This window comes from Gordionus sp. m RMFG-2023, chromosome 4 (assembly GCF_954871325.1).
Source record: "Gordionus sp. m RMFG-2023 chromosome 4, tfGorSpeb1-WG-v2, whole genome shotgun sequence".
NCBI lineage: Eukaryota > Metazoa > Nematomorpha > Gordioida > Chordodea > Parachordodidae > Gordionus > Gordionus sp. m RMFG-2023.
In genome coordinates this window covers 4,217,268-4,239,403 of record NC_088778.1, presented here as the reverse complement: position 1 = coordinate 4,239,403, position 22,136 = coordinate 4,217,268, and the positions used below count along the sequence as shown (strand labels likewise).

The following is a 22,136-nucleotide window of genomic DNA, read 5'->3' as shown; positions in this document are numbered from 1 at the left end:
AAGTATAATTAAGAATTATCCCATCGTTGTAAAATAAAATTTATTGATAGAAATTAACTTATAATATTGTAAAAATATTTAGCCTATTTTTACTACAAAAAGTTTACCTTAATACGAAATAAAAGTGACCAAACTGAAATTCGGTCAAGTACTATTAACATATTTATTTTTAAATAAATCGTTATAAATTATAACCATAAGTGTAGCTAAAAATTGAAAGCAGAATATATAAATAATGGTAATCTTTTTAAATTTGAATTAAAAATAATGATAAAAAATATGCAAATAAAATATTTATAGCTTTTATCTTAAATTTTTATTTCTATCATAAATTGTTCATGAGCTTTAACGAAACTGATAAATAATAATACATCTAGAATTGTTTTATTGCTTATTACTAATATTATAACATATAACATTATATTTTGAAAATGCGGTGACAATGTTTTCCACCTTTGTAAAAAGAATTTTAAAAATTTATAATTATAGAAAATTCTCTTTAAATTATCGGTTGTTATTTATATTTCTTTTTTTTAAATACATTCATTCGTCTTAAATCTTTGAAAGTTTTTTTTTAGAAACTTCAATGAATATATTGAAATATTATCTAGAAATTGGGACATTCCCTGATATTTATACCATTTTAACATTTGGATTTATAATATTCATTATATTTATATTCGTATACATAATTATATTCTTGGGAACAAAGCAATCATCATTCGAAGAAGCTATGGCTATTCAACATAAACAATTGGAAAAGAATCAACTTTCTTTTTTATCACTAATTAAAAATAAAGTTAAAACTAATAAATCTAAAAATAGTAAAAATTATTTAAAAATTAAAAATATGGATAAGAAACATGCTAATAACAATAATAAAAGTGTTCATTTTAATAATGTAGTTGATAAATCATCATCGGAACCTAGCAAAAAGAAAATGGAAAGTTTGCCTCAAAAAAAAAATATTAAAGGCATAATTAAAAATAATGGTATTCAATCATCAAATGGAAGTGTAGTTAATAGTAAACTTACAAAATTGGTAGATAATCATAATCAACATAATATGACAAATGAGGAATCGAATATTAACTGTAAACATGAAACAGATATAAATCCAATAGAAATAAATACCACTTCTGAGTTTCAATTTTTAGACACTAATAATATAGATCATGCAGAACTGAGTAATTCTAGTATGCCTGAAACTTCTGGTAATTTATTTTAACATTTTTTTTTAAAGCCACTTTATTATAATTATTATCATAAGAATAAAATTCAAATATATGTACATATGTAAAGATTATTTAAAAAAAATAAGATTAACAGGAGTGCACAATATTTATGGCTAAATTAATAAGTTTATAATTTTGCACTCATGTTAGTCTTAATTTTTTGTTATTATATAATTTGACTACATCATAGTAAACCCAATATTTTAATTGATTTTATGATGTGTAAAGGATTAGAAAGCCAAGAAAACAATAAAATGACTACAAATATTCTAGATTCTATGAATGAAATAGCCCACATTTGTGATAAATTAAGTCAAGAGGAGATCAAAGAATTTATAAACAATTTTGCTCAAAAATACAATGTACCTTTTTTTAACTTGCAAGTAAAATATTTATCATGAAGATTATTTTGTGTTAAAACTAATTAATCATTTTAAAGTACCAAAATAACATATGGGCCATTCCATGTCAAATCGATCAAAAAAGGCACTTTTTTGACCAACTCCTTTAAATATTGTTAAAATTTCTGGAATTATTTAGATATGTAAAAGAATGAGAAAGTTGTTTATTTTAGCTCGCTAGCACACCTGGTTCTTGAAATATAGGGGCTCAAAGGTACAAAAAAGAGGCACTTTGGAATCTGTAAAATTTTTAAAATGCTTAAATTTCAAAAACTATTTATAGTAAAAAATATTATAATAGATCATTTTGTAGGTAAAGAAATTCTCTAATGGGCTAACAAAAAATAATAAATATTCGCGACATTATAGGCTTTTAACATTTGGTTTACCTATTATTAAATGTCTAATGGGCATATGCTCAATCTGCTCCTCAATTAATTAGTATATTTAATAGAAAATCAAAATTTTTTAGTATAAAAAGTGAAAATATCTGGTTATTGAAGCAAAATTTTAACCATAATCCATAATTTCATAAAGCATCATCTATTTTTTATTAATTTTTGGAGTCGATAGCGTCGCCAAGGTTTTGATATTGTATATATATTTAGTAAAGGTGTCTAAAAAATATTAGAAAACAAACTCACTATTTTGCTTAAAAATACAGGTAAAGCAATTTAGGTAAACCAGATGTTAAAAGCCTATAATGGCGCCAATATTTATTATTCTTTGTTAGCCCATTAGAGAATTTCTTTACCTACAAAATGATATATTATAATATTTTTTACTATATATAGTTTTTGAGATATAATCATTTCAAAAATTTTACAGATTCCAAAGTGGCTCTTTTTTGTACCTTTGAGCCCCTATATCTCGAGAACCAGATGTGTTAGCGAGCTAAAATAAACCGATTTCTCACTCTTATACCTATCTAAATAATTCCAGAAATTTTTAACAATTTTAAAAGGGGTCGGCCGAATCGTGATCGATTTGACGTGGAATGTGGCCCATATATTTTTATCAAAAATAAATATATATATATAACAATATTTAAGTTTAAGATAAATCAAAAAGATTTAGTTATATCCTTTTATATAAACCTAATTTAGTAGTGTTACTAGATGGGACTTGAGTCCTCTGAAAAATATTAAGAGCAATACCTAAAAAAGAGGTCAGTATTATTTATATATAAAAGGATGAAAACACCTATTTATAATAATACGCAACATATTTCATTACAGTCCAACCTGTTGTGACCAAATTCTCAATTTATCAAGACTTTTTACCTTTTTAAAAAGAATTTTTACCATCTGCAATATTCTTATTTCCTTAAAAAGTGAGATTAAGTATGTGCAACCATCTTTAAATAATTTTTTTTATCAATTAATGAAAATGATGAGTAAAATTATATATGTATGCATAAGCATATACAAGATTTGTATAAAAATATAAATGAAATAAAATAAGATGTTTTCTTTGTTTTTTTTATATTTGGTCTTGATAATGTCTTCTTTAAATTTATGAATACTTCCTTTAGAAATATTAAATCTTTAATTTTTTAATTAATGATTACTCGTGAAGTTTTCATTATTATTTTTTAATATTAATAAATGCAGCGAAAAACAACAAATGCCTATACTTTACAGAGGTCTTACATAAATGAGCAAAAAATTTAAAAAAATCTCCCTACTCAGTGGTATATGGATGGGGTTGGGGGGGGTTAGGAGATTCAAACAATCCTTTCCCCTCATAAAACAAAATTAAAATTTTTTTGATCTACATTATATGATTATTTATATATTTTTTCAATAAATTTCTAAATTATATTGGAAAAAAATGGTATAGTTTGTCATATTCCTTTAAAAAAAATCTACTTCAACAATTATATTATGAAGAAACAACCATTAATTTTATTTCTATTTCAGGAATTTTATTGGAACTCAAAATTTTAGTCAAATTAGGGAGTTGTCCGAGTTATCACGACCCCAAATTAGACAATGCGATCATTGATAGCTAAAAACCTTTGATTAAAAAAAATGATATCCAAATAAAAGGATTCGCATATTCAATTTTTCCTCAGTTATATTTTAATTAAAATTGTTTTCATGAAAATATAGTCTTGAGTTTTTTTCACCTAAATCTATCTATTAACTGTCAGAGGCCTGCAGGGGTACAATTTACATGGTCCGGCACGATTTATGCTACATTAATGTTTGATTTTTTTAGCTAATAACCCAGCCTGGGTATTTTCAAAAATATTTTAGACTCGTGTATGGTATATTTTAAAAATACGGACGGTTTAGGGTCGGGCTTGTAGGTCTCAGGACGAAGATGTCCACGTTTCCATAGTATATTATACATCCTCTATAAAAGTAAAGGGTTTCCTTAATATTATCGAGCTAGAAACAGAATCTTGAGTGAATTATTGGAACGAAAACTTGGCATTCTACTTAAATTATTAGTGGTATAAATCCGCGCCATTTAAACCAGATCTGATGACTCCAAGAAATGGTGATGCTAGGTATTTTTATCGAATACGGTAACTTAGACATCGAAATTCAATCCTGAGAAAAAAAAGGAAAAATCTCCTGCCTTATAAGTGGATTCCGTTGCACCTTGTATATAAGCGGAAATAAACCTGAGCTTGGATTCACTGCCCTTGTGGAAGGAGTGAAGAATCTAGATAATATTTTATCAAACTGCTGATAGAAAAAAATAGCAATGAGTTTCAGTGAGGTAAGTCCTGGTAGTTTGTGGAAGAGCTGTTCTTCAAAAAAAAAACAACTTTTAGCTGCTCTCTAGTTCCCATAACTGAAATGTCAATTCTTCGTTTGACCTCTCTAACATCTCCATGTACCCAAGTGAATTTTTACGAAATTAGTTCATCCATTCTTCTTGCCTAACATTTAAAGAATAATGATACCCTTTAAATAAATGTAATAAACAATTTATGTTTTAAAAAAAAAATAAAACATTAATGAATAAGAATATGTTTGTAAATAAAATGGAAAATAGTATCTTATATTTATTTTACTATCGGGTAGATTATAGAACACCGCTAATTTTTACGCGAAAGAAGCGGGAAACGCTAAATGCCCGCTATTTCACTACCCCGATTTAATGCGTCCAAAAAAAATTATTCTTAATTATATTTAATTAAAATTCATAACATCTATCTCTCTCTCTCTCTCCTAAATCAATCCTTTTTTTTATATTCCCAGTGTCACAATGATCAAATTAAATCGCTGGAGAAGAGGTTGGAAGAAAAAAGCGGCTTGCTGGTCAAAGCTGAACACCTGACATCCGAGGCTAATTCCAAAATTGAACAGTTAAAGTAATATCGCAATTATAATTATATTATATTTATTACCATTTGAGATTTGACATTCTTGATGAATAAAATTATTTAAATAATTTTTGAACATATATCCTATTTTTATTTAATTTATCCCCAAACCGATTTCCTGTTCATTAAAATTTAAATTTGGTTTGAAGAATGCGCCCAACAATGATGGCCTAAAATTAGACCAATTTTAAATATAATTTTTCTTTCTTAAATTTTTAAATATAGTACTTTTGTATCTATTATGTGACATAATCGGTTTTTATGTTTTATTCATTGGATATTTATTGTTTTTTTAAATTGACATATTTGGATACGACTAAATTCTAGAGTTGTCGCTAAAGTGTCAAAACCCAATATTTCATATGATCCTGTTTGAATTATATTTATTTATTTATATATACCCATGTCGATATCCATCCAAATCTTTATTGCTTCCATAATTAAAAGTTCATCTCTTCTTTTCTTACAGAAAATATATTATTTTAAAAACGTCCATAAATGTCAATTAAAAAATCGACAGATACAACAAAAGTATCGCGATACATTTATGCATGTTAAGGATTCGATAGAATATATACTAGTTTTTTGTTTTTTTTACAATTTGTCGAGTTATAGTGCGTACAAATTGAACGTTTCAACTCAGCGTTTAAAAAGCATATCAATAATTTAAAATACAAAACGTAAACGTACTCAATTTAAACGAATGCAATTAAAATGCATTATTTGCGTTTTATAACGCAGCGTTGAAATGTTCAATTTGTGTGCACTATTACTTATTTCAGTAGTTTTTAAAATAATAACCAATTATTCTTTTTTTTAATATTTTTACGAACTAATAGTTTGAGATACATCTTCTAATTCTAACTAATGGATCTCTTTCCCATAATTATGGTTATGTCATTCATTCATTTCAAGCCTGCATAATTTTTATATAATTACATTGTAGACCTGCAGGAGCCGGTCCTAAGCCCGGTTCGGGTACACGTGCCGGACCGTATTTTTAAATACCCCGGCTGGGCCCGAAAATATAAAACTTGGAAATAGTTTTAAAAGAGAAACGTTAATAAAAATGAAAGAAGGAAAAAAAAAGAAAAAAATTGAATCTTATAGGGGCTCGTTTAGAATAAAACGCTAACCCACTGACTGATTAATCGATGAGAATGGGAATCAAATAGCAAAATGAATATTAAATACATATGTTTAGTTTCCCTAATTTCAAATTTACTTTAAAAAAAAATTTTTTTCCTAGAGGATATTAAAGCGATATTTCCCAATTTTTTTTAGCGATTTTAGAAAACCTATCCTATAATAAAGAAATAAAATCATTTTTTTTAAAAAAAAGTTGAACTATCCTTTTTATAATTATAATCAAAATAAAAGGTATCTATATTTTTCTTATTTTTATTACTATACAAATATTAATATTAAATTAATCTTATCCTGTACAAATAAAAAGTTTAAAAAAAATGAAAAACACTGCAAGGCTCATTTTACACTTTCAAATTATATACTATATCATATGTCTTATTTTATTTTTCTTCTTCTCGTATTATGGGGTGCGGGAGAGGGGGGGGGGGTTGTGATATATATTTTTATGAACTCGATTACATCGTTGATATATATTTTTTGTTAAAATTTTATAACCTTATAAATCAAAAAAATGTCCGTGCATGTCGGTCTAAAATTGGAGTGCTCCACTCGACATTTTCGACTTTTTCAAAATTTTTTGAGTTGGAAGTGGTGGATAATAACTTATTTATTCCCAAAATATATATATCAGAGACCTGTAGAGGTATACCATTCGTGCGGCCCGGCCCGGATTTTTTTTTAAATTTTTTCCGGCCCGGCCCGGATATCTTTTCAAAAATTTCAGGACCGGCCCGGGTAAATTTAAAAAAATTAAAATGGTTTCGGATATTTATATATAAAATTAGATTAAAAAAATATTAATTTTTGCCTCAAAGGTTATAGCTCTGTCAAAATTGATCGATAAGCTTTTCCTTTATTTGATTTTTAAACTTTAAATGTTTGTTGATTTCCTCGTTTTAAACATGTGCGCAAGTGGAGCACTTTGATAGCGTCAATGTGTTTATTTTATTTTTTTTCAACTTTAGATCAATTTTTCTGATCGCGTTTTCTTAAATTTAAAAATCTGATTTTAACCGGAAATATATTCTACCATGTTTGGGATCACCTTACCCTACGATTTTCCAACAAATTTTTAACCATAAACTTTTGAACCCGAAATATAATTTATATGAGTTTTTTCTACATAGAAATTTTTTTTATATATAAATCAATAAATGACTCAAAGGTTAACGGCTAAAATTGTCTACAATTGATAAGATAGGTACTCTATACATGGCTGATTAAATTTCCGGTAAAATTGGATTCTTCAAGTCGAATAAAATAACACATTGCCGCTTAAAATATGCAATACTAAATTTTCCATTTTTACATCTCACCAATTCGCTTCTTGTCCATTTTTGAGCACAATAAGGAAAGAAAGTTCTTTCACCTGTCATTCCATCTCTCATAACTGTCGGTATCAAAAAGTTTTGTGTTTTTTTTTGTTTGTCAGATATGATAGACTTTCTAACCCTTAAATTCGATCCCTATTTATTTTTTTTTCCTCGTGAGATTTTCACAAATTAAAGGTGACTGTTCGGTCTAGAGTTGATTTTTTATTTTTCAAAATACCCATCATAACCCGCGCACCATAATATAAAGACCTAATCGAAGAGGAGTCTGGTTATTTTGTTTTTAAATTGGCTATGAATACCTATAATATTAAAACTTTAAATATAATTTTTATAAAAACTAAAATAAAAATTTCATCTATATTTTTGCCCAAAATATAAAAACTGAAACGTGATAATAAAACATAAACTTTAATCATAAATATCGTCGACCGAGTATTATAATGTTCTATATCCACTAAATGAATTCGTCAGCACTGTAGTCTTATATATCCACAATAAAAAAAAAATATTATAAATATAATTGATAATAATTTTTATTTGCCACTAATATGGGATTTCTAAAAGAAAAAAAGAACAAGGAAATCTTTTTTGGATATAGAACACTATAACACTCAACTAACGATATATCAGAGAAGTTGCAAGGATGTCAAAATTTATCCGAATTCTAGTTTTTAAGATTAATTTTTAGCCGATCCTGTTTTTTCCTTGAGCCCATCCTGCCGAATTTTTTTATATTGTTCTCATTTTATGACCCGGCCCGGATTTTTAAATTGGACCAAATACGGCCCGATTCTGGTCGGTTTTACAATCCAGGTTTGTCACGAGTTATGACTCAATACAGCCTAAGTGATTGTATCAACTCTACTCGATAATCTTATCAAAGTCACCTGCTTTGAAGAATAGTTTTTATCGCGAGAAACTGATGTTGATTGAATTATTTAATTTGAATAAATTATTTTAAAAAAAAATATATTGAACCGAACCTCATAACCTATTCTAAAAACCTAACCGACACCGGTCGGTCTAACCCGAAAAAACTAGCAATCGCTATAATGATTACCATTTATTTATTTATTTTTGCGATATCTCTATAGGCGAGTACGGTCGGAAAATGAATCGAAGCTTTCGCACCTAGAACAATCCTCCAGGGAAAAAATGTTATCCCTGACTCAAGATCTCCAAATCATGCACTCCAGGGTCGGGGAGTTGCAATCGTTTCAAGCGCAGGTTTAAATCACTATTATTGATTTCTTTGTTACTTTTACTTTCACGAAAGAAATTATATCTTAAAATCGATAATAATTTTGGGAGCTATACATGAAGATAGATGGGATTACCAAATAGATTAGGGAAGAAGGTATGCAAGAAATGTCTGTTAGAACCTCTAACAATTTTGGTAGCTACACATAAAGATGGATCGGATTATGTTACGATCCAAACAGATTAGAAAAGAAGGGATATAGGAAATGTCTGGTAGAACAGCTAACAATTTTGGGAGCTATACAGAAAGGTGGATATAATTGTACCAAGCATATATTAGATTAGGAAAGGAAGAAAGAGAAATAAAGAAGAAAAAAAATATTCTTTTTTAGCTTTAATTTTCTTCGTATTAAAACTCAAAATTTGTGTCGAAAAAAAAAAAAGTTAAAAAGAATATCGAAATATTATTTGGGAAGGAAGGAGGCTTACCAATAACTTATACGATCTGAAATTTTTTTTATTTTTGAAATTATAATTCATATGATAAAGTTTTTGTTTATTTTTGAATCGGTATAATGTCGTTATGGATGGATGGATAGAATCGATAATAATTATAATTATTTGTCATAATCTTTTTTAAAATGTTTTTATAACTAAGTAATAAATATAGATATATGTATAATGTAAATGAGTATTAAATTTATTATGAAACATGTGGTATAGAACAATTTATTGAGAGAAAATTTTTTCGATGTTCATTAATCAGGGATGTCCCGATATTTGGGATTAATATTCGGTCAATATTTCCGGTATCCGACCGGTAACCCGATAACGGTTGGTATCGTTATCGGCTAAAACGAGTATCTATACATCTCTTGACATCACGTTATAGAATACTTTAGGATAAATTTACTGATGTATTTGGGTTATAACTGACTTTTATCATCACACTATTATTCTTGAAGTAAACATGTTTTCATTTTATAAAACCTTTTCCTTAACAATAGGAAAACAAACGTTTTCAGGAGTTAATTTCGGCACGTGATAACGATATTGAGGGCTTGGAGCAATCGATTTATCAAACCGAAACTAAGTTCCAAAGTGAAATGGCGACCAAATGCTCAACTTACGATGACAAGGTTCTTGGTTAAATTATTATTCCTTTAGGAAAAATGTTAAAAAGTGACATTTATGACACTTAGAAATATATATTTATATTATAATACAATACATTTTTATCTTTTTTCAAACTCATTCTCTTTAAAGCTGAGTAAGGTGACAAAGCAATTAGAATTGCTTACTTCGCAAAATTCCATGCTGGAACAGGACAAAGTCAGACTGAAAATGGAACTCTACGAAAAAGTCATACTGTCCAATGATCTTAAACACCAATTGGAAATGGTCAAAGTCCAGCAAAACAATAGTAATAATAGTGGTAGAGAAGGCACCCAATCATCCAACGGGCCTTTAGTAGCCAACGGGTTTAAAAATAATCAAGACGCGGTCAATCACGGGGATAATAATATGGTCGGAAAGGAGGATAAATATTTTGGCGAAATACTCAAGTTACTCAACGTAAGCATAAAATGATATTTTCATGTTTTTGTGTTGAATAATGGTGACTTTGGAATCTCTCAATTTTCCTGAAATCATTTCTGCCGCGCTCATAGTTTCTGACAACTTTGCCTTGAACTGTTTTACTCAAAAGTTCATACCTAAATTATCTGGAATTTATTAGAGTAGGTACTCTACAAACTCTTTAATGATTTAAAGATATGGTACAAAATCTTTTTGCAGATAATCATGGATAATTGTATCGAGTTGGTTAATGGCTAGTTCCTATTGCAAAAATACAAAGTAAATGGCTCGTGCCACATGCAATCAGATCGGTAAATTGTCACCCCCCCCCACCCCAATAAAACCCACAACGTGTTTTTGTGTGTGAAATCAAGTGAGATAAAGAATCTTTTGCTATTTTTCGTTATTACTTTTTAAAGCTCAATTCTAGGCAACATTAGGTCTTTAGTCTTAATATATTAGCCCGCGTTAGGTCTTTAATAAATTCCGTTTTGTGCTATTTTCTTACACCAGTTGAACGTACCATGATTTAAAGTTAAGCAGTTAAAAAAAAACTAAATTGCTTAATAAAAAAAAAATCTAATATGGAAATCGATAACGAGTATATAGAATATTATAAACAAATATTTTTTTTAAAAAAAAAACAAGTTTTTTTCAAATTTCAAAAACGAAAAGAAAATGTTTAAAAAAGAGCCAGGGTAACAAAAAAAATTTGAGTAAAAATGGCGGGAATTTTAGAATTTTTAGCAAAATTTCATCAAAAATATTTAAAGATTTTTAATTTTTATTCGTGAATCCCCTGGCTTAAATAATCATTTACATTGATAAAAATTTGGTTTTTTTTTATACCAAACACAATTTTACATAATAAACCAGAGTTATAAAATGTTTGTGATAATAAAAAAAAAATTCGACAAAATAAGTATTAGATTGTTATTTTTCGATATAAAATAATAGTAGTAATTAAAAAACAGAAGAAATTTATTGGTATTTTTCATTTGTTTTCGGTTTTATTTTCATATAAAATATATATATATAGGTAATCAAATCCAACATTTACCTGAAGAACAATAGTGAACAGAAAGTCGTCTCCCATTCCAACAATCAGGGCGCGGCTTATCACAAAGAGATCAAAGATTTCAAGGAAGAGGTCATCAAAGGCCAGAGCGAAACCATGTCTAATTTCGAGTCGCTGACCAAATCGATTCTCGGGTTAAACGAGATAATGGAACATTTTAAAGGGCTCACCAATGTTGATAAATTTAATCAGACCTGCATTGAGTCTAATGGTATATTACAAGTTTTAAACAACAACAAAAATTTTGAACAATAGGGGAGTCTAGTTTTTTATAAATAATTTAAGCCATTAATTTTTATTTTGCATTTAGAAAGCAGTAGCGTTATTTAGGATAGGAAGGTGCTCAGAATTTTAGAGTTTTCCTTCTTCTGTTTTGCTCATTTTAGATTTCGGGTAATGCTAGAGATTTTTTTTATAAAATAACTCCCCCCCCCCCCTCAAGTTTAAATTGCTAGTGACGTCATTGCCCAAAACGCTCTAGAATACATATTTTATTACATTGTTAATTTTTCAATCTACAAGAAAAAAAAACTTTACAATTATGTTCTAGCTCCTATTTTTTTTTCTTTTAAGAATTCAAATAATCATCTGTTTCTGACAAATGATTTATGGATATATTATGGATCTATTCTCAAAATTTATCATTCGAAGAAAAAAAAATAAAATGGTGTCCGACAGTGTTGTTAAACGCTACTTATGAAAGTAGCGCGTTACATCTAATGCTATTTGGCAAAGAAGGTAGCCCTATTACCTACCTTTTTCTTATAAAGTAGCTTTCGCTCTTTTTTTAAGCTACTTTATAAAAATATTATTATTATTATATATACATATATATCTAAACTATGTCCATAAGATTAACATTTTAAATAAAGATGTAAAATATTAAGATAAAAACGTCGCGAAAATCAGAAAGATAAGTTTTGGCTTATTAAAGAAATGTTGTAGCACTTGAGAGCAATCCGGTATTTAATTTTCTGAACTTTTATATAAGAAAAATTATCAAAAAGGTTCAGCGTATTTTAAATTTAAAAGGGCATCAAGACGATTTATTAGCTAATAAATCTTCATTTGGGTATTAGATTATTCACGTTATCAATACCTATTTAGGTGCTATTTCCAATAAGCTAATAAAAGATCAGAACATAAATAACCTTCATGAGTCCCAACAATCCGCTATTGTTGCATTCTGTGAGCAGGATATCTTATTACCAAGTTGAATGTAATCAGATTAATATATAAGAGATTATCTACCAAAAAAAATTGGCCTAACTCTATTAATTATAAAGTTATTATAACTTTATTATCTAATATTTCATCTGTTTCTGTTGGATTAACCTATATAGTTTGGATTAAATTTGATTTATTAGATATAGCCACTTCTAGCACGTCAATATTATCGAGATACCTTTTAGGTGTATACTTTTGTTAAGTTAAAAATATTTTGCAAATTTTGGGGAAAGGTACTATTTTATAGTATCATTTTTTCTTTAGTGAAATTTTGTGATTATCATCTGTCTCAAAATTAATTTCAACGTCTATCCCTTATTGGCGACATTTTGTATTTTAATTAACTTGATAAATGAGACTTATAAAAGCATTTTTTTTTTGAAATATAAATTTCGATTGATAGAATACCTAATTTTAAAGTAGGGGAAGAATAGCGCTACTTACTTACTCTCATATAGGAGCGCGTTATCGCTATTTTAAAAAGTAGCGCACTATTAGATACGCTACTAAAAAAAGTAACGCGCTACATATGCATTTTTGGCGTCCAGTCAGCTTATCTTGATAGAATTCGGAGTTAAAAACAAAAAATTCAGCCGAGCTAGGACCCTAGAATTTTTCGATTGACACTTTTCCTTTTTGATACCAAATTATTTTTTAAAGAAACTCTTAAAACTAATTAATTTATCTCATTATAAAAACTTTATTATGGGGGGTATTTTATTGATTTTTTCTTTTTTGTTGATTAGATTTAAAGAGGGATGTCAAAATGGAAATCCTGCAATTGAAAGAACAAATAAACGCGTTTATCAAAGAATACCACGATGGATACGATAAAGTAGTTTTTTCTTTAAAAAAAAAATAAATAAAAAATATCTGTAAAGATAAACGGTAGGGTTGAAAACCCGGCCCCGACATCTCGGACCGGGTAAAAATAAATTGCGGCCCGACCCACGCTGACCTTTAATTTATTATATTTTTTTTTAAGTCATGCATTTATTTTCGAATACTTATCCTTTTAGGCTTTAACTCTTGACATCGAAGCTAAAGAGGAATTGAAAAATATAGCTAAAACTTTGGTTCATACGCAACCGACTATGGTCGAATACGATGTAAACACAAATTTTAATCCATTTTTATTTTTAAAACTTATTGTGAAGTTGATGAATCACTCCTTATCATATCCTTTTTTAACTTAGGTTGAAAATTATGTCAAATCAGCTTCCAAGGCATCGTCTTCTCAAGTTTATCATGATGATAATACGGATTTAATAGCATCATTGAAAGATAAAAATAATGTATGATTCACATTTTTTTTTAAAAAATCAAACTTTTATGTTACGTTGCATATAATCGCTTTAACAAAATTATCATTCTTTTTTTTTAAAAAAAAATAAGGAATTGAGAACTAAAAACTGGAAATTGATGGAAGCTTTGACTGAAAGGGAGAGCCGTTTGGCTCGAAGCTTAAAAGGTCAAACGAACAACACCTTAGCATCGGAGAGGGAAAATGTTTTGAAAATCCTGAAGGATCTGAGTCACACAAAACCTGATTTTGCTAGTCATAAGAGCCTCGACGAATGGCTCGAACAAGATTTTTCGTCATCTGGAAAGGATTTTGATAAAATGGTTTGATAAAGAGTTTACCAATTAAATAATAGAGCATTTTTTTTACCCCGTAAAAATAATGGAAGAATCAAATTCATTAGTTTTGATATCGAGTATGGATCAGGAATTTTACACTCTATTTAGCTATAAAAAATATTGATGGCAGAAACTTAAATGGGAACCAGTTGATCGTGGCGGGATTTACCGAAAGAGGACCGAACCTACCCCGATTGAAAAATAGTGCCTAATTCTATGGGTTGTCCATAAATCGGTCACTGTTTGTTTCATGTTTTCAAAATGTCTAACCAAACAATTATAAAGGTCTGAACCCGAATTCGGTTAGTATTCGGCTTGATAGTTAATTTACGAATAACCGTCGTTATATATTATTATTCAATTACAACAAAATATTTTTAGGAAGCGAATCTATTCTTTGATTCATGCCAGAGTTATTTGTCAAACCTTCTGAACAATCCCGTAACCGATAAAAACAATGTGAGTTATTGATATTTTTTTTCAATGCTTTCCATTGATATTATTTTATATCAACCTCTACTTAATTTATTATAGTCCAACTCGACTTTAGAAATGGAGATGGTAGAAAAGTCCGCAAAAAGACTCAAAAATTTAGAATTACTGAATCAAACTTCAACTAACGAATTGGGTTGTATCAAGGCGGCTAATAAAAAGGTTTTAAAAGAAAATTATAATAGATAAAAGAATAAAACACGCATGCATACCTGATGTAACAGTGGATAATTTTTATTTAAAGGCAAATGTTGTAATATCTTATCTAGATTCATTTTTTATTAAAAATATACCTATATCTAGTTAATTTGAATGAAAAATTGTATCGGTATTTGTGTCATGTATCTGTGTATAAGAAAAAATTATAATGATCAAATCCAATAATATAGCAATCACAATATATATCTGCCCTATTGATTTAGAATTGGTCAATAGCGGATGTTTAAAAAATAATAATCCTTAAATTTAAAAAAATAATTTAATTTAATTTAATATTTGTTATATAGTTGCAGGACGAAATTGATCTCCTCAAAGAAAACAAGTCCACATTAACTAATCAAGTTTGAAAAAAAAAATATATTTTATTTTTACAATTTCAGGGCTTTCAGCCAAATCCAAGGAGCTGTGAATTGCTTGGTCTATTTTAAAAATTTACGTGATTCTGAATCAAATCCTTATTCGAAAAAATTTGCGTTTATATTAATTTTAAAAAACTAAAATTTATCGATAAGCATACATACATATTACACAATTTTAATCTGGCCTTTAAACCCGCTAATAAAATGTCACGTGTTCCGAGTAGAGCCCTCTAATCTCGGCCCTAAAAAAATATTTTCAAATTAAAAAAAAATCAGCTGACTAACTAGTACAGAAATCATACTATAAAAAAATTTGCTAGATTATATTAATTTTTTTAAATTTAAACTCATCTTTTTATAAAAAAAATTAAATAAAAACAGCTAATTAGTACAGAATCATACTATAAAAAATTTTGCGATGAACTCAATACTCGCTTGATCGAAATGAAGGCTCAAAATGAGGATAAGGAATCCCGGTTGGAAGATCTTTCCAAGGTTTAATTTAAAATAAACTCCTGCTAAGTGACTGTTACAAAGTTGACCAATGATAAAAAATAATGAATGAATGAATGGATTTTTTTTATCACCATGTTATTGAACGTCAAGTCAAATATTGTATTTTATATATATATGTATTTTTTTTTATTAAGTTTGTACATATGTTTGTAATTATAGAATGTATCATTTAAAAAAAAATGTATATATTGATAGATATTTTTTTTTATTTATATCTGTGATGTATTTGTTTAAAGGAATAAAGTAGCTGTAATATTTTTCTTAGTACAATATATTTTTGAAAAAAAAAAATCAATATACCTCATAATTATGCTCTTACCTCATAATTTGTGCTATGCATATTTATTATATTGATCCCATCCCCCTATATTCAAAAATAATTAGGGTAACATGCTTAGAGTAGAGTTTGATAACCTAAGCTTAAATAATATAATCAATTTCTGTAACTCCCTAAAAAAATATTTTTCAAGGTCGGCATAATTTAATAGAAATTATATAACCCACTTTTTAGCATTTTAATTTCCAGTTCCAGAAATCTTTTAATGTATCATTTTATACATCTTTTCCTATGTTTTTAATAATCATTTATAGACCATCATAACCGATTTTGATCGTAAGTTATAATCGAGAATCAAGATAAATTGTCAATCAAATCAAAGTTTTTTTATAATGTAATTATTTAATACAGATTAGCTTCTCGAAACACAGTAACAATTACGCCAAATTAACTTTATCTGAACCATTTTTCGTTGAAATATTGGAGGAAACCACTTCAAGTTCTCTAAAGTCAAATAACTCTCATTCATCTCCACTAATAATAACAAATAAAAAATCTAACAGCGATATGAAGGCCAACAGACAATCGGCTTCAATTATAGATGAGCCATGGATCGAAGTTATGATTGAACCTTTTGCTGATACAGATCTACTTAAGGTAAGCATATCGATGCATCATTAGGTTTCTTAAATTTTGTGAAGAGGAGGGGGGAACAATATATTTAAAGATGGGGCCTAATTGCAAATGTATATTTAAAGAAATATTTTAAAATTAAAAACAGTGAAACGCTGCAATAAGGCAATTAGCTTAAGCCTTATTTTAAGCGAGAAAAAAGTATCAACTTAATTTCTTGTGATCCATCATATATAAACACCTTTTTCTTTTTTTAAAAAAAAATCTCTCTAGGAACTTGAAATATATAAAACCAAAATCCAAGATATGCAAAGAGAATTAATATCACTGCAAAGTTTAAATGAAGGTTTAAAAATAAAATTATTTGAAATTATCTAAAGTTCGGCATCTTTATTACAAAAAAAATTAATAACAGGTCAGCTGATAAACGTGAAATGAAGCTAAATTCTAATCTAAATAGCAATATTCCAAATTTTACTCATTCCATAGACCATTCAAATTTCAATCAATACTTATTATACCGGTGGCTTCGTCAATTAAAGGTGGGCAAAATAATTATGTTTTTATTAAGCTTATTTTTTTTCATGCCCGATTCACGGGTAGACCCATTTTCACAGCTGATAAAAGATACAATTTTTTTCCCCCAATATGTCAATTTTATATTTATAATTTAATTTCTAATCATGATGACAATTTGAAAAAGTTTATAAATTCGATCAGCTGATAAATAGCGTTGGCTATGAATGCAGCTTAAAATGGTGAGGTATAATAATAACTATCGATGTCATTTTTTTATAACGTGCAATTATTATTATTTTATCTACAAACAGCTTTTTTGTATTGAATTAATATTGTGATAAAAAAAAAAATTTTAAGATGTAAATTTTAGTGGTTTAATATATTATTTTATCTATATTACGTCATATAACTATTCTATATCATTTTTTTATATTTATTATACATCATATCAATTTAAAATTATCACGTCTAATCATATTTTTATAAGTTTATAACTCATATACACGAATTTGAATAATAAAAAGCTTCTTTTTTTTTCTTGTATGTTCGATTATTCAGTCCATCTGTGAGCACAATTAGGGTCGGTACAAACGTAATACAATCTCATTTCATCCTTTTAATATATTATTACAAAAATATATAATACAAGATAAAAAGGATAGGTTAAATTTTGAGATAATCTAAAAGAATCAAAATAAAAATTCTTCAAAGATTTTTGATCTCTGAGGATTTTTTTGAGAATGCTCGAAAAAAAAGAAATTTCGATCAAATTTTAACTAAAATTCTAAATCTTTTGAGATTTTTATACATAAAAATTTTAATCATTTTTTGAAGATTTTTTTTGTTCAAAATATAAATATGAGCAAATTATTTTTTCCAAATTCTTAATTAATTTTAAAAAAAAATATCTTATATATTTAAACATCTTAAAAAAATCCTTATATATGTCTGCTCAGTCAATTAGTGATAACGATTTATTATTTATTCATTATTAAAATAAAAGCACATTTGCTAATATCGTGAAATATTATTTATATAATAAATATATTAAATTAGAACATTTTTTTATGATATAAGTTTATTTTTAAAAAAGACATTATTTTTTCTGTTATTTATTTATTAAAAATGTTAGTAAGGAAACAGATTAGAGTATAAAATTATTTAAGATAACAAATAGAAAGTTAACCATAGTTTTTAGGATTATAATGATCTATAAAATTATTTCCGTCATATTAAACTGATATGGACTTAAATCTAAAAAAAAATTTTCAACCAATTATTTCATTTATTATGTTAATATTTAAAAATATATTGTCAATAAATTAGAAATAAGGTAACTGTTAGTAAAGGTCTGCAAAGTAATTTTTTCGCAGCCCGAGCCCGAATTTGAAAAAAATTTTCCGAACCCGACTTGAGCACACATTTATTAATCCAACCCGACCCGAGCCCGAATAAAATTTTGCAATTTGAGTTTGAATATTATAATAACCTAAAAAAAATTTATGTGCATTTATTCATCGCCACCTTAAATAAAAGTTTATTTGATGGCCATAATCTAATCAAGATATATATTAAGTTTTTTTATTTAATTTGTAAAAATATTATAAAACAGTTAAATACAATCGAATTTAAAAATTATAAATAATTTAACCATATTTTCATATATATTGTTATCAGCACATCGACCCTTTTTCATATATGCGTTTAATTTCGGAAATAATTTTTTGTGCATACCATCAGCAGTATCTATTAAATTTAGAAATTGTCGTGGGATTTTATATGATGCTCTTAACATCAATATTTCCAAATATTCAGCCAATTTTGATCAACAACCTTTCCCATGAATTGAATCAAATGATCTAAATCAAGTCCACAAATGGTAAACACCTTTGTACACTCTGTTTTTTTTAATTTGGTACAACTTTTGAGTTTTGGGATCAGTACCAAAAAGGCTAACAATTGTTAATTGAGTCGTTTTTACCCTCTATTGTAAATACACATTTATGCCTTTTTAGTTGTTTTGTGCCTAAAATTTACTAATATCATATATTTTATGTATAAATATACTAACCTGTTATATTAAACGCATATATATTTGCAAAAATTGCAATTTACATAATTAAGTTTTCTTTGCTTTCATCATATGGAAATTTTTAGACCTCAGATTTGCCATTGGCATTTTTCCTTACTTCATATTGCTCTTAATCTTTTCACCACTTTTTTTTTTAATTTGGCATCCATAGAAATAATTTTTTCAATATGAAAATATTTTTTTGGACAGTCGGGTGCTAAGGATACTTGTCCAATAAACAAAAATGAAAATATGAAGCTATTAGATTTAGAAAAATGTATTTTATTTAACTTGGTGGAACATGATGAAAGTATATAATAATATCGTTAACTATGCTATGCAATGTACTAAAATACAAATACAAAATAGTGGTATATGGTTGTTAGTAAATTATACAATAATAATTGAAAATTACATGTTATTCTGATTTACATTTTATGGATAAAATGTGATGAATAAAAAATGATATGGTTTTATAATTGACATTATAAATTATAATGATTATTTGAGATATTTATATTTATTTTTGGGTCGGAGAGCTACTACAACCCGATCCAAACACAAAAAATATATCTTTTAAATGTTTACGTATAATGAAAAATGAATATAAATATTTTAAAATAATATTTGATACTGGGGCCAAGGGTATTTATTTAGTAATAATAACACACAAAATATAAGTTGGGTAAGACTAGTTAAAAGTGAAAACAGTGTAATATAAAGAGAGGATTTAGTGGAGTAGTATTTAATTATCTTTTTTTAAAATAAATAATGTAGATTTTTTATTTTTATATAGCTTATGCTTTTTATTGTAAATTGTAAACTTGCAAATCAAAATAAAATGAGTGTGTTGTTTTCATAATTGAACAAGTTGTCATAGCCTTAAGTCAAAAATTAACTTAATTAAAATGAAGCTAATGTCATTTATTAGCCAAAAATCATAGAAAGATATGGGAAATATATAATTAATCTGTCACATGCTCATGAGCTGGACTTGCAGGACTCTATAAAGAAATTAAAATATAATCTCTCAAAATATATGCAAAAATTTCTCTATACTTATAGAAAAATGTCAAACTCAAATTAATATAAATAGTGTTATATTCAATATTAATTTCACTGATGAAGATATTAATGTATATCAAGTTTATAATGCTTCAACTACCTAAGTAACCCTAAATAAAATATTTCACATTTTGAAAAAAATTGTCAGATTATATACGTCAGCTATGCATTCAAAATAAATAGTTGAATTATATTTTTTTAAATTTAGGATAAATTAATATTTCATAGCAAAATGTAATTGATAGATTATTAGCTTAATTAAGTATTCTTTTATATAATTCATTTTAAAATGAAAAGGGGAAAAAAAACAATAGGAATAAAATAAACTTTTAAATATTTATATTTTAAATCATTTAATTATACATTAATAAATTGCAATTCATTACTTCTGCTTTAGCACTTTGTGCCTGAAAAAACACTGCTTCTTTGTGCCCACATCTGGGACAAGGGTGGTCTTCAGTCCTAGGTAAAGTAGGATCTGATATAACATCAGAAACAATTTGGGTTAGCTCATTAATTTCGTGCATAATTTTATTAACGTAAATACAATTATTGTCTGCAACTTCCCTATAATCACAATTTCGACACTAAAATAAATATAATTTTATATTAAAAAAAATTTACACACAGCATAAAGCAAAATTCTGTTAGCTTTGTCTTCCTTTGGATACAACATATTATTACTTAAATGAATTTAATTTTGTATATTAAAAATATTTACCATTCTTGACAAAACCTTATTCCCACAAATGAAGGTCCGTTAGAATTCTGCTGCATTTATTCCAAATGCTGCGCTAAAAAGATGACATCATATGTTATAAATCTAGTGATTTAACTAGGCATCAAGAAGTGACATAATTGAATATCAATTATCCTTTTACAATAATTAATATTATTTATTTGGAAAAATAAAAAATATAAAGAGGCATATAAGATGTGCCGATGTTCTAACTTAATTGTAAAAATGAAAAATGTTTGAGCTTAAATTTTTCAATTAAAAAAATTAACTTGATGAATTTAAAAATTCTGCTAAAGTTATAATGTATAAGTTAACCGTGGTGAACATCCGTTTTTAGCCTAACTCGTTGAATTTTTATAATAATAATAATATAACACTCCATAAAAGCCCTTCAGTTGCCTTTGACAAATCAAATATATCGAAGAGAAAGCAAAGATGATCCTCACATGTTACATATTTAAACTAGTAAAGGCGTTGTGAAATGACATCGCTTGATCCTCAACCTCATAGAAAACTCTTTTTAAGTTATTTTCCACAAGCCATACTGTCGCTTTAAATATTACTTCAAAGATTCAATTATTCCAGAACATACCCCCAAAACGCGAAAATCTTCAATTCCTTAGACAAAGAACCTGCTTCTATCTTTGTCTTTTGTTTTTTTCTGAAATATCCACTAATGTTATTGGTTATTTCCTAAATCAAATTAGAATGAATATAAATGTTCCATGAAATAATCTTAAAAATAATTTAACGCCCATTTAGACGCTTATGAAAATACTCTTAAAATAAAACTATTCTTTACCCACCCCCCTCCCTCAGAATTTCCAATGAATGAATAAAGTCATCCTCCACCCCCTTGTGTTAGAATAAAATTTAATTCTTAATGATAACTAAAGTCTTATTTTTACCTCTCATTAAAGATTGACAACTGTATCTTTCTCATGATTTCAATGAAGAAATGGGTCATAACCGCCCCCTTCATATTAGATTTTTATACTGTTAGATTAAAATTCAATTCCTTCAAATAAAGTGTCAAGTATTATCAATGACATTAATAGTA

The 22,136-nt window shown here is 27.2% G+C and overlaps 2 protein-coding genes across 3 annotated transcripts; one reads left to right on the top strand and one right to left on the bottom strand.

The window, feature by feature from the left end:
* Nucleotides 1-567: 567 nt before the first annotated feature.
* Nucleotides 568-17,679, top strand: LOC135927940 (ribosome-binding protein 1-like). 2 transcript variants are annotated; one of them, XM_065464219.1, is made up of 18 exons: nucleotides 568-1,214; nucleotides 1,464-1,618; nucleotides 4,855-4,967; nucleotides 8,557-8,689; nucleotides 9,670-9,801; nucleotides 9,929-10,237; nucleotides 11,280-11,529; nucleotides 13,292-13,380; nucleotides 13,565-13,654; nucleotides 13,742-13,840; nucleotides 13,941-14,171; nucleotides 14,568-14,645; nucleotides 14,721-14,840; nucleotides 15,185-15,238; nucleotides 15,638-15,751; nucleotides 16,461-16,706; nucleotides 16,956-17,028; nucleotides 17,098-17,679. In XM_065464219.1, the coding sequence occupies exons 1-18, from the start codon at nucleotides 587-589 to the stop codon at nucleotides 17,118-17,120; spliced, it is 2,937 nt and encodes a 978-aa protein (XP_065320291.1). In that variant the 5' UTR covers nucleotides 568-586; the 3' UTR covers nucleotides 17,121-17,679. The 2 variants fall into 2 exon arrangements, with proteins under 2 accessions (XP_065320291.1, XP_065320292.1); XM_065464220.1 differs by lacking the exon at nucleotides 1,464-1,618 and having other exon boundaries at nucleotides 1,184-1,214; nucleotides 17,098-17,676.
* Nucleotides 17,611-21,155, bottom strand: LOC135927941 (DNA-directed RNA polymerase II subunit RPB9-like). Its single transcript, XM_065464221.1, has 4 exons — nucleotides 21,059-21,155; nucleotides 20,966-21,020; nucleotides 20,724-20,924; nucleotides 17,611-17,814 (listed from the first exon to the last, which is right to left on the bottom strand). The coding sequence occupies exons 1-4, from the start codon at nucleotides 21,112-21,114 to the stop codon at nucleotides 17,752-17,754; spliced, it is 375 nt and encodes a 124-aa protein (XP_065320293.1). The 5' UTR covers nucleotides 21,115-21,155; the 3' UTR covers nucleotides 17,611-17,751.
* Between the last annotated feature and the right edge of the window lie 981 nt (nucleotides 21,156-22,136).